The 13,379-nt window shown below is 47.2% G+C and overlaps 1 protein-coding gene across 1 annotated transcript in view; it reads right to left on the bottom strand.

The window, feature by feature from the left end:
- LOC144686224 (solute carrier family 23 member 3-like) overlaps positions 1-13,379 on the bottom strand; it is a 94,468-nt gene that overhangs the window by 61,464 nt on the left and 19,625 nt on the right. Inside the window, exons 6-7 of the mRNA XM_078551314.1 lie at positions 10,324-10,409; positions 7,749-7,930 (exon numbers count right to left, since the gene is read on the bottom strand). Of these exons, the coding sequence (XP_078407440.1) occupies positions 7,749-7,930; positions 10,324-10,409 (268 nt within the window). The remainder of the gene's footprint in view (positions 1-7,748; positions 7,931-10,323; positions 10,410-13,379) is intronic.

The raw sequence follows: 13,379 nt of genomic DNA, 5'->3' as shown, positions 1-13,379 counted from the left end.
GGCATCAGCCGTGGCTCGGTTGGGTAGCACTCTCACCTCTCGAGCCACCAAGGTTGTGGGGTTCAAGTCCCCGCTCTGGGGATGTGAGCGCAGCATCTGGGCTGACTCTCTGAGTGCAGTACCGACTGAGGGAGTGCTGCATTGTCAGGGGCGATGCCTTTCAGATCAGACATGAAAGCGAGGCCCTCTCAGGTGGATGTAGAAGATCCCAGTGCACTAGTCGGGGGAAGAGTAAGTGAGATCTTCCTAGCGTGCCAGCCAATGTTTACCCTGGGCTGGGATTTTAAGCACAGGGTGTGGGGAGCAACTGCTCGAGGCCCCTTCCCACCCCCCCTCCCCTCACCGTCCTGTAAAAGGAAATTCGGCCAGCAGCATGCTGGGAAAGAAGCCCACCCCACAGCCCCATAACGCACCGGGGGGGCAGGCTGCACTGGCTGGGAGTGGGGCTTCCACTCCGCACCGGGAGGGGGGTGGGGGTTAATCCTTCCTTCCTGCTCTTCATCAACTGGACCACAAACAAAAAAAAACAGCCTGCCCACTGCCTGCCCCTGCCTACCGTACAGTGATGTGGGCAGTGCCCTGTCCTGGGCAGAGAGGATGGCTAACAAGCCGAACTGGCCTTGAATCATTCACTGAAACGTGGCAAGCGAGCGGCTGCTTTCTGTACCTGCCCGTCACCCTGTAACACGGGGACCTGCTTCGGGGGTGGGGAGGAAGGCGGTGGGCTAGCCTCACGACATATTATACGTGCCCCACCCACCCCCCCACCAACCCACTCAAAACACGCCCGGGGGCGGGGGGAGAGGGGCATGTAAAATCCCCTGCCCCCACCCCCTTGACCAATTGCCTCCTGCATTTCCTACATCACAACTTCGGCCGTAAAGGACATCCTGAGGTTGTTGAAAGGTGTGACAAACTGCAGGCTCTTTCCTTTCAAATGTTTATTATTGTTTTATTCTGATTTTTTTTATCATTTCCCCCTGAAAGAGTAAAAGGTTTGAGCGGTGCCCATAACGCCCTCCTCTGCTTATCTACCTCAGGGTTGCCAAGTCCCCAGGATTGCCCTGCAGTTTCCGGGTCATTAAAACATAAAGGTATGGTCTGTTTCTTTCATTTTCTTTGATGCCGTCATTTATTCACGACAAAAAAATCTTGCAGATGGGCAAGAAGCCTTTTTTTTTAACCAGATGGGCAGATGGAAGTGGGAAGTCATGTGATGGAGTCCTCCAGGGATACTTCCGACTGGAGTTGGCAACAGTGCGTTGCTGCTGAGTTTGCCATACTTCCCTTTATTTCTGTACTTTCCGGTGAGTGTCCAGATTGTCTTGTTCCTAAATATTCTCACTTTCACACCAGGGGTCTCAAGACACTTCATAAAGGGGCCAGGAACACCTTGGGCACTGAGTCAAAGAGGCTGGCACAGAGAGGGGGGCTTAAAGCTTGTTCAGAGAGGTAGGTTCATAATGAGGGTTTTAAAAAAGGACAGAAAGAGGTGGCGAGGTTCAGGGATGGACCCAGTCAGGTGAAAGTACAGCCAGCAATGGTGGAGCAATAGGAATCAGGAATGCACCAGAGGAGTACAGAGATAGCAAGGACACTAGAGGACTTTTATTTTTCTTCATCCTTTCATAGTGTTGTGGGCTTCGCTGGCTAGGGACAGCATTTGTTGCCCATCCCTAATTGCCCTTGAGAAGATGGTGGTGAGCTGCCTTCTTGAACCGCTGCAGTCCATGTGGTGTAGGTACCACCCTCAGTGCTGTTAGGGAGGGAGTTCCAGGATTGCCCTTGAACTGAGGGCAGTTAAGAGTCAACCACATTGCTGGGGGTCTGGAGCCACATGTAGGCCAAACCAGGTAAGGACAGCAGATTTCCTTCCCTAAAGGACATTAGTATCATTGCTTCAATTGAATAATGACAATTCACAGCCAACATGCTAGTTTTCAAATTGAATTTAAATTCCATGAGTTGCTAAAGCAGGATTTGAACCTGTCCCCCCTGATAGGTAGCCTGGGCCTACTAGATTATTAGGCCAATGGCGTTACCAATATGCCACCTCCTCCCCTTTAAGGGAGCAAGAGAGTTTTAAAGTGGAGATATTGGAGAATCGGGAATCAGTGCGGGATTAGTGAGTACAAGGAAGATGGGTGGACAAAACTTGGTGTGGTTCAGGATCCAGGAAGCCGTGTTTTGGATGAGTGGAAGTTTATGGAGAAGGGGAGGCCGGTGCAGAGAGAATCGGAGTAATCGTGTCTGCAGATAACATAAGTATGGATGAGGGTTTCAGCAGCGAATGAGGCGAGGTAATTGTTCCTTTAAAAGAAGATCCCATGATAATTTTTTTGGAGAGCGTTCTGGTCTATATTCCTGCCTCAGCCAGCTCGTGTACAATCTAAAACTTGTCACATTTCACCGCTGTTTGTGGGATCTTGCTGTGTACAAATTGGCTGGAAGACAACAGTGACTGCACCTCAAAAGAAAAAGTTATTTGTTAGTCATCTCTGAGGATGTAAAAGGCACTATAGGGGGAGGTGATGGTGTAGTGGTGTTGTCGCTGGGTTAGTAATCCAGGGACCCTGGATAATGTTCTGAGGACCTGGGTTTGAATCTCACCACAACAGATGGTGGAATTTGAATTCGATAAAAATCAGGAATTAATAGTCTGATGATGACCATTGTCAATTGGTGTAAAAACCCATCTGGTTCACTAATGTCCTTTAGGGAAGGAAATCTGCTGTCCTTACCTGGTCTGGCCTACATGTGGCTCCAGACCCACAGCAATGTGGTTGACTCTTAAATGTCCTCTGACAAGGGCATTTAGGGATGGGCAATAAATGCTAACCAGTGATGCCCACATCAATGAACAGAAAAAAAAATATATAAACAAAAGTTCATTCTTTAATCAGAAGGATGAGTGCCAGTGAGTGAATTGGCCATTTCTCATAGTCACCCTCTGGGCAAAATCGTCCCAGATTTGCACTAAGTGCGGTAATGGGCGGAAACATAATGATTTACCCACTGGCTGCAATGGTGGCTTTTCACCCCGTATCAGCCCAAACCCACCTCATTAATCACGCATTCCGGGGAAACACACTGTTTCCATGGCGAGTGGGCTCTCATTCGCCTGCTACACTGTCACTCACTGCTTCCTCACACCAGGAGACATATTTCACCATCCAGTGCAGATGGAGGGTGAATGATCTCATCTGTCCTGCCAGGGTATGGCAACCATCTCATCCCTCTCAACCCACACACTCACACACCCATCACACATTCACTGGCATCTCACTCACTGCCAGCTCAAGGGACATCACCACTCACTCTCTCACACACCCTCACATCTCCATCTGGCCTCATCTCCTCTGGAGGCTGCCTCCACAGCCCTCACCCTCTTGAGGCCACTTTCACAGACCAACATGAGCCCCCACACACACCCTGGTATACCCCCCTTCCCCAGTACAGCCCTCGCCCTGCAGCCATTGAAAGGCCACCCCTTCCTTCCGGCTGGTCTAGTAGGTAGAGACCTGCCCGTGAGCCCCTCTAACAGTGATGTGGTGCTGCCTGTGAAGCCTGGCGCTGATGCCCGCGAGTGCTGCCCGAAGCAAGGTGGGCAAACAAACCTCGAAGTCCTGGGTGAAGTGCAGCCCGACAAGTGCACGTCGCTTATGTACAGTTGTGAAACACGTCAGTGTGGTGTACCCGGGTGATCCAGCGTGGGGGGGATTATTCAGGTGGGCAGGGTTTATAATGAAATGCAGAGGTATTACAATGAAGTCCCCAATGTGTGGCAGCGGGAAACTGGTTTCACGGCGCCATGAAGACAATTTTTGGCCTTCACACCATATCGTCCACTCTTGTCCACCGTGATGCCCGCCGCCCGCGGGCACGGAAAATTCCGGCTATTGTTTCAGCCTTAATCCCTCCCTCAACCAGACACCCAGAAAGAGCAGGTGAACTGACCCCTGTCTCTTTGCTGCTTGCAGGAGTTTGCTGTGGGCACCATGGGGCTGTCTAACACATCAAGGGGAACAGCGCTTGGGAAGGAATTCGCTGTGTGTAAGGCAGACGGCTCTTCTGTTCTGAAAGCTCTCCCAGGTTGGGGTGAGCAACATCTTAACCAAGAATGTTTTCTGCTGAATGAGCAGAATGATATTCGAATGGATGAAGATTGAGGGCTGACCTGATTGAGGTCTGAAAGAATTTGATAGAGTCCATGAGACCATAAAGCGTAGGAGCAGAAGGAAGCCATTTGGCCCATCGAGTCTGCTCCACCATTCAATGAGATCATGGCTGATCTGATAATCCTCAACTCCACTTTCCTGCCTTTTCCCCCATAAGTCTTGATTCCCTTACTGATTAAAAATCTGTCTATCTCAGCCTTGAATATACTTGACGACCCAGCCTCTACAGCCCTCTGCAGTAAAGAATTCCACAGATTAACTACCCTCTGAGGGAAGAAATTCCTCTTCACCTCTGTCTTAAATTGGCGCCCCCTTACTCTGGGATTATGCTCTCTGGCCCTAGACTCTCCCACAAGAGGAAACAACCTCTCAGCACCTACCCTGTCAAGCCCCCTAAGAATAGAACCATAGAACACTACAGCACAGAAAACAGGCCATTCAGCCCTTCTAGTCTGTGCCAAAATATTATTCCGCTAGTCCCATTGACCTGCACCTAGTCCATAACCCTCCAGACCTCTCCCATCCATGTATCTATCCAATTTATATCTTATATATTTTTATAAGGTCGCCTCTTATTCTTCTAAACTCCATTGAGTACAGGCCCAGCCTACTCAACCTCTCCTCATAAGAAAATCCCTCCATACCCGGGATCAACCTAGTGAACCTTCTCTGGACTGCCTCCAATGCCAGTATATCTTTCCTTAGATAAGGGGACCAGAACTGCTCACAGTATTCTAGGTATGGTCTAACTAGTGCCTTGTATAGTTTTAGCAAGACTTCCCTATTTTTATACTCCATTCCCTTTGAAATAAAGGCCAACATTCCATTTGCCTTCCCTATTACCTGTTGAACTTGTACGTTAGCTTTTTGGGATTCATGCACGAGGACTCCCAAATCCCTCTGTGCTGCAACTTTCTGCAGTCTTTCTCCATTTAAATAATATTCAGCTCCTCTATTCTTCCTGCCAAAATACATACCTTCACATTTTCCCACATTATATTCCATCTGCCAAGTTTTTGCCCACTCACTTAACCTGTCTGTATTCCTCTGTAGACTCCTTGTGTCATCCTCACCACTTGCCTTCCCACCTATTTTTGTGTCATCTGCAAACTTGCCCAAAAGTACATTCACTTCCCTCATCTAAGTTATTAATATATATTGTAAATAATTGTGGCCCCAGCACTGATCCCTGTGACACTCCACTAATTACAGGTTGCCATCCTGAAAATGCCCCCTTATCCCAACTCTCTGTCTTCTATTAGTTAGCCAATTCTCTATCCATGCTAATATGCTATCCACAACGCCATGAGCTCTTATCTTATTAAGTAGCCTGATGTGCGGTACCTTATTGAATATCTTTTGAGAATCTAAATATATTACATCTACTGGTTCCCCTTTATCTATCCTGCTTGTCACCTCCTCAAATAATTCCAATAAATTTGTCAGGCATGATTTTCCCTTCATGAAGCCATGCTAACTCTGCTTGATTAGATTATGTATTTCTAAATGCGCTGCTATTACATCCTTTATAATAACCTCTAACATTTTCCCGATGACGGATGTTATAAGGGTGTTACATTGGCAGTTTTACAATCTTCTGGGACTTTTCCAGAATCTAAGGATTCTTGGAAGATTACTACCAGTGCATCCACTATCTCTGTAGCTACTTCCTTTAATGTCCTAGGATGCAGCCCATCAGGTCCAGGTGACTTATTGGCCGTTAGCCCCATTAGTTTCCCTAGTACTTTTTCTCTAGTGATAATTATTGTATTTATTTCCTTCCCCACTTTTGCTCCTTGATTATTTAGTCTTTTTGGAATGCTATTAGTGTCTTCTACCGTGAAGACTGATGCAAAGTATTTATTCAACTCCCCTGCCATTTCCTGATTCCCTATTATTATACCCCCAACCTCATTCTCTAAGGGGCCTATGTTTACTTTGGCTTCTCTCTTCCTTTTTAAGTATTTAAAGAAGCTCTTACCGTCCATTTTTAAATTACTTGCTAGTTTACCTTCAAAGTTTATTTTCTCCCTCTTTATTATTTTTTGATCATCTTTTGTTGGTTTTAAAACTTTGTATGTTTTTTCTTTCTACTTGATACTGCCCTTAACTTCCTTGGTTAACCATGGTTGGTTTATCCCCTTCCTAGAATCCTTCTTCCTTACTGGGATATATCTTTGTTGTGAGTCATGAATTATTTTCTGAAATGTCTACCATTGTTCATTAACTATCCTTTCTGCTAAACTCCTTTCCCAGTCCACTCCAGTCAACTCTGCCGTCATTCCTTTGTAATTACCCTTATTTAAGTTTAGCACAGTTGTTTCTGACCCAATTTTCTCATTTTCAAACTGAATGCTAAATTCTACCATATTATGGTCACTGTTTCCTAGGGTATCTTTTACTCTGAGATTATTTATTAAACCTGCCTCATTACACATTACCAGGTCCAAAATAGCCTGATTCCCGGCTGGATCCACAACATATTGTCCTAGGAAACTGTCCTGAATACACTCTATGCATTCTTGCTCATGGTTACCTCTGCCAATTTGATTTTCCCAATCTACATGAAGATTAAAGTCACCCATGATTAATGTACTGCCTTTTTTACATGCCCTCATTATCTCCTGATTTATTCTCTGTCCTACAGTATAGCTACTGTTATGGGGGCCTATAGACTACTCCCACCAATGTCTTCTTCCCCTTGTTATTTCTTACCTCCACCCATATGGAGTCTACATCTTCCGATCCAACATCATTTCTTGCTATTGTATTTATTCCATCTTGTACTAACAAAGCTACCCCACCACCCTTTCCTTCTTGCCTGTCCTTTTGAAAAGTTATATGCCCCTGAATATTTAGTTCCCAGCTTTGATCTCCTTGTAATCACATCTCTGTAATGGCTATAAGATCATACCCATTAACCACTATATGTGCCGATGATTCATTTATTTTGTTCCGAATATTACATGCATTTAAGGGCCATTAATTTTGCCTTTTTACCATTTTTCCCTCTTTGACCCTATTTGCTGCTGTTTTTTTTATGTTTGTACACACTGTCCTTTCCTGTCACACTTTGGGTATCATTACCTAAATAGCTGCCCTGCAAGGCTGCCATATCCTTTTGCTTTGTTAGCCTACGTATCCTCTCTCCAGAACCCTCCGACATAGGTTAGACATAAAGGACATCTACATAGACGTAGAACTGGTGGGAGATCAGGACTAGGAGCCATAAATATAAGATAGTCATAATAAATCCAATAGGGAATTCAGGAGAAACTTCTTCGGTGGTAAGAACGTGGAACTCGCTACCACAGGGAGTGGTTGAGGTGAATAGTATAGATACATTTAAGGGGAAACTGGATAAATACATGAGGGAGAAAGGAATAGAAGGATATGCTGATAGGGTGAGATGAAGAGGGATAAGTGGAGGCTCGTGTGGAGTGCACACAGGGACTATTTAGGCCCTGGGTCCTGTTTCTGTGCTGTACTTTCTATACAATGATGAATCAGAACTGTCGTTTTTTTTGTTTCATTTGAGTTGGAGTGAAATATTTGTCTGGTTATACTTACAGAGCAGTAACGCCCCAGTGCGATGAGCTGAAATGTGCCGCCTCCTTATAACAAGACAGACCGATGATTGAGAGCATGGGAGCCAACACCATGGGCCCACAATGCTGTGACGTTAGGCCCTGCAGCCCTGACAATCCCAGGAACACTTGTAGGATTCCCGAAACAATGACTGCACCACGTACCTGGAACCAGCCAAAACAGATAAAACAGTTAACCCCCACTTTTCACCTCATCTCTTCACACTATCCAGGGCCCCAAATACCCCTCCTGATAAAACAGAAATTCACTTGTGCCCCTCTCAGTTGGGTATACTGTGCTCACTGCTGGCCGTGTGAACTCCTGTATATTTTGGAGAACCAAAGGTGATTGGCCGATCACTTTGACGGAACACCGTCATTCAGTCTGCGACTCTGAGCTTCCGGTCACCTGTCATTTGAATTCTCTGCCCCACTCTCACTCCGACTTCTCTCTCCTCGCACTCCGACACTGGCCCAATGAAGCTCAATACAAGAATGAGGAACAGCGCCCCAAATTTCGACAAGGCACTTTACGACCTTCCGCACTCATTACCGAATCCAACAACCCCCAGGTTGTAACCACTGCTCCCCTTTTTCAGGACAGCAGCTGTTAATGATTCTGCTGTTGCCATTCACACCTCCTCGAGGCTCATCTTGTGTTCCTTTACTGGTCCTATTATCATCTTCCCTTTGCCTGGCACCATCACCCCTTTCCGTCATTGAATTTCTTCTGTCTTCTACGCTATCACCGTCCTTCCCCTACCCCTCACCCACCCTCTGTACTTGTTTAAAACCTATTCTATCTCTAGCCGTTGCCAATTCTGATGGAAGACCATCGACCTGAAACACTAACTCTGTTTCTCTTTCCACAGATGCTGCCTGGCCAGCGGAACATTTCCAGCATTTTTTTAAATGTCTTTTTCATGTTTTTATTTCCAGCATCCGCTGTATTTTGCCTTTGAGTTAAACCTCTCCGTCTGAACTCTGGACGGAAGCCTTGGGTTAACCCTCGAAAGTGAAGGAGCCCATGGCCTCAAACCACCGTTCAGTGAGCTCATGGTTTATCTGTTTCCTAATTCCCACAACTTGGGTCCGCATCCTTTCATTCCCTTGAGTAGCGGAAGGCTATTGACCTGGGATTGAAAGTTATTATCTGAGCTAGCTTTTTTGAGGGGGCGAATTCCACACGTAAACCACCCTTTGTGTAAAGAGCTGCTTCCTAACCTCTCTCCTGAATGGCTTGGCTCTGATTTTAAGGTTATGTGCGCTTGTCCTAGACTCACCCAGCAGCGGAAAATGTTTCTTCCTGTCCACACCTGATCAGTTCCTTCCAAAATCATACAAGCCTCAAATAAACTCTACATTCCATGGAGCACGAGCCCAGCTTATGTAATGTCACCCCGTAATTTTTTTAAATCTGCTCCTGGGATGTGGGCGTCACTGGCTAGGCCAGCATTTATTGCCCACCCCTAATTGCCCTCGAGAACTGAGTGGCTTGCTACACTGTTTAAGAGACAACCACATTGCTGTGGGTCTGGAGGCAACAGATTTCCTTCCAGATGGGTTTTTACAGCAATGGTTTCATGGCCAACATCAGGCTTCTAATTCCAAATTCTTTATTGAACTCAAATTTTACCATCTACCATGGCGGGGGTCAAACGCAGGTCTCTGGATTACTAGTCAAGTAACAACACCACCACGTCACCAACTCCCCGCCCCATTTCAATTTTCAGGAAGGCGGGAGCGCAGCTAAATCAGCTGTGTGCCCGCCGACCTGTCAATGGCCACTTGAGGCCATTGACAGCGTCAATTAAGTAATTAAAGGACCTGCCCGTCCAGTCTTAAGGTTGGCGGGCAGGCCAGGAGGCCCGGCGGGAACTAGGAAAAAACATGAAACCTCATCCACAGGCGGGATGAGGTTTCATGTAGGCTTTAAAAAATTTTAATAAAGATTTTGTAAAAATTATGGACATGTCCCAACTCATGTGACATTGTCACATGAGGGGACATGTTAGGGAAATTTTATTTTTCTATTTTTGCCTTTTTCACATGTACAGCCAATCTCCCTGAGGCTGCACTTAGCCTCAGGGAGATGAATACACTCTTTCGTGTGCATGTGCGAAAGATCACACTCTCGATTTTGGGATTCCCCCTCCCGCCCGCACAGGGAGCGCATTGCGCGTCTATGCGGACGTCACGCTGGGCGGGCCTTAATTGGCCCACCCACGTAAAATGGCGGCGTGCCTCCGATCGGGGGCGCCAATCGTAAGCGCGCCTGTGCGTGTCCGCCATTCAACTTCCCCCCCACCCCCCGACGGGTGGAAGATTCAGCCCCCTGTGTAACTTAGAGCCCTGGTAATATTTTGGTGATTCTGCACCGCACTCCTTACAAGGCCAATATCTGTTTCCTGGTGCCCCAAGCTACCCGTCTTTATCCATCTGACTGGCCCACACCATTGTCTAGTCAGGCTCGGAGTCAGGAGAGGAGTTTCACTTAGCTGCCCGGCAAATGCTGCCACATGACCCACTGCAACATGCCAATTCTGAAAGCATCTTACTTCACAAAGGGTGAGCTTCCATGACTGCAGGGTGATGTCCGTCTCTGGGCACAGGGCCCCTTCACAGAGCATGGCCACTTCAGTACCTGTATCAGTTAAATGAAAGAGAAGAGTAAGGAACTTGCATTTAAAAAGCGCCTTTCACCACGTCAGCACAAGCCAAAGCACTTAACAGCCAATGATGTACCCGTGAAGTGCAGTCACTCTTGTGATGTAGGAAGTGCCGCAGCCAATTTGCACACTGGACGCTCCCACAATCTGCAATAGTCCGTTTTAGTGGTGTTCGTTGAGGGATAAATATTGACCAGCGCACCGGGGAGAACTCCCCTGCCCTTCTTCAAAATAAAGCAATGAAATGTAAGCCTGTGTTCAAGCTTCTGCAATGGAATTTGAACTGACAACCTTCTAGAAAGTGCTATCCACTGAGCTCCAGCTCAAACTGTGAATTGGGTACGAAGTACAAAATGAGGGAACCTCTTCAGCAAAGAAACTCAACTGGACCCGCCAGATAAACACTGTGGCTATAAGAGCAGGTCAGAGGCTGGGAATCCTGTAGTGAGTAACTTATCTCCTGTCTCCCCAAAGCCTTTCCACCATCTACAAGGCACAAGTCAGGAGTGTGATGGAATACTCTCCACTTGACTAGATGAGTGCAGCTCCAACAACACTCAAGAAGCTTGACACCATCCAGGACAAAGCTTGATTGCCACCCCTTGTACCATCTTCAACATTCACTCCCTCCACCACCGATGCAGCAGTGTGTACCATCTACAAGATGCACTGCAGCAACTCACCAAGGCTCCTTTGACAGCACCTTCCAAACCTGGGACCTCCACTACCTAGAGCGGACAAAGGCAGCAGACACATGCGAAAACAACCGTCTGCAAGTTCCCCTCTAAGCCACACACCATCCTGACTTGGAAATATATCGCCGTTCCTTCACTGTCGCTGGGTCAAAATCCTGGAACTCCCTCCCTAACAGCACTGTGGGTGTACCTACGCCACATGGACTGCAGCGGTTCAAGAAGGCAGCTCACCACCACCTTCTCAAGGGGCAACTAGGGGTGGGCAATAAATGCTGCCCTGGCATTGACACCCACACCTGTGAACAAATTAAGCAATTTTTCAAAATTTTTTCCTTGTTCCCCAGAAGATGCTGAAACCTGTTCAGTTTTTCCATCCCAAGTGGTCCTTCTGCTTGTACATTCTGTATGTGGTAGGCATCGCATAGAAGTTTATTTTTGTTGAACCTGGTGCCTGCGATTCCATTAGGGGATAGTGTCCGGGTGTAGGGACATTGGTTATCATTATCACCAATTCCCACCCCCCCCCGCCCCACCGGCTCACCCTCCCTCTCTTGGAGCACTGAAGCCAATTGTGCCTCTACCTCTGCCACCCAACTGAGATCAGCCAGCCAAGCAGAGACCAAAGGGGCATTGCACCCGGAGCCTCTCCAGTGTGTGTGGGCTCCTTTCCGATGCAATGACCAACCCCCATCAGCAAGTGGAGCTCTCACTCAGACTATTTTGTCTCCCTCCTGTACACCTCCCCCCCACCGCCCCCCCTGGCCATCATCCAAGAGGACCGAGATGTAGGCAGGGAGACTAATGAAGCAAGTGTGACAAGACAGACACCAAATGGAAGACAGAGGGAGCGGGGAGGACAGAGATTAATGTGAGAAAACTGTGCATAAAGCAGCTTAGCAATATTTTAATCAAGTGTGAAACAGCCAGTTGAGAACAGAACTGGCTGGTGGAGCATTGTTCAGTCCTAAACCCTGAACGATCCCCTTTCACAGACAAGCAGAGAACCTAAACAAGTCGTTACGCCATTTCTTTCTCGAGTTTGAGAATGATATTTTCTTTTATTGGCTGGGCCCTGAGCTGGTGGACTGACAGCTTTTGGGTCGGCAGAAAGGATGGGCAGCGATTAGAGTTTCCCAGCGCTCGGTATCTGTCCATGAGTTCGGAAACGATGGCACACTCCAAACACAATTCACCTCACCTCAGTTCCTGAGGCCTCAGTCAACGCTGCTCTATCATTGGTCACTGGGAGGTCACGTGAGACCAGGCTTTCGTGATCTCTAACCACTAGAAGGTTGAAATTGTGAGGCTTTGTGATGAGCCTCTCTCTATCAGGTCTCTATTCTCTGGTGCTATATGTTTCAATGTGTAGGAAAGTAATAGGCAAGTGGGTAACCTATCTTCCTAGCGAGGGACTAAAAGGTTTAAATTAGGAGGAGAGTTGCAGACTTTGTATTCCCTTGAATATGGAAGATTGAGAGGTGATCTAATTGAGGTGTTAAAGATGATGACTGGAGTTGATGGAATTGGGAACTAATAAATAGGACCAGCAGTGGGTTGATAGGGAAAATATTTCCCTTGGTGGAAGATTCCAGAACAAGGGGCACAGCCTTAAAGTTAGAGCAAGGCCATTCAGGAGTGATGTCAGGAAGCACTTCCTCACACAAAGGGCTGTGGAAATCTGGAACTCTCTCCCCCAAAAAGCTTTTGAGGCTGAAGGGGGTTGTTAATTGAAAGCCATGAGATTGGTAGATTTTTATTGGGTGTGGGTGTTAATAGTTACAGAACCTAGGCGGGCAAATGGGAATAAGATACAGCTCAGCTGTGATCTAAATGAATGGCAGAACAGGCCCGTGTGGCATCTTTATGCTCCTATGTAGGTTTTTTAAAAATTCATTCATGGGATGTGGGCTTCGCTGGCTGGGCCAGCATTTATTGCCCATCCCTAATTGCCCCTTGAGAAGGTGGTGGTGAGCCACCTTCTTGAGCCACTGCAGTCCATGTGCTGTAGGTACACCCACAGTGCTGTTAGGGAGGGAGTTCCAGGATTTTGACCCAGTGACAGTGAAGGAACGGAAATATATTTCCAAGTCAGGATGGTGTGTGGCTTGGAGGGGAACTTGCACATGATGGTGTTCCTATGCACCTGCTGCCCTTGTCCTTCTAGATGGTAACAGTTGAGGGTGTGGAAGGTGCTGTCGAAGGAGCTTTCGTGAGATTCTGCCGTGCATCTTGTAGGTGGTATACACTGCT

The sequence above is a fragment of the Cetorhinus maximus genome, chromosome 11, assembly GCF_964194155.1.
Source record: "Cetorhinus maximus chromosome 11, sCetMax3.hap1.1, whole genome shotgun sequence".
In the NCBI taxonomy this organism is placed as follows: domain Eukaryota; kingdom Metazoa; phylum Chordata; class Chondrichthyes; order Lamniformes; family Cetorhinidae; genus Cetorhinus; species Cetorhinus maximus.
The sequence above is the reverse complement of the archived record's forward strand: the minus strand, read 5'-3'. Positions and strand labels throughout refer to the sequence as shown.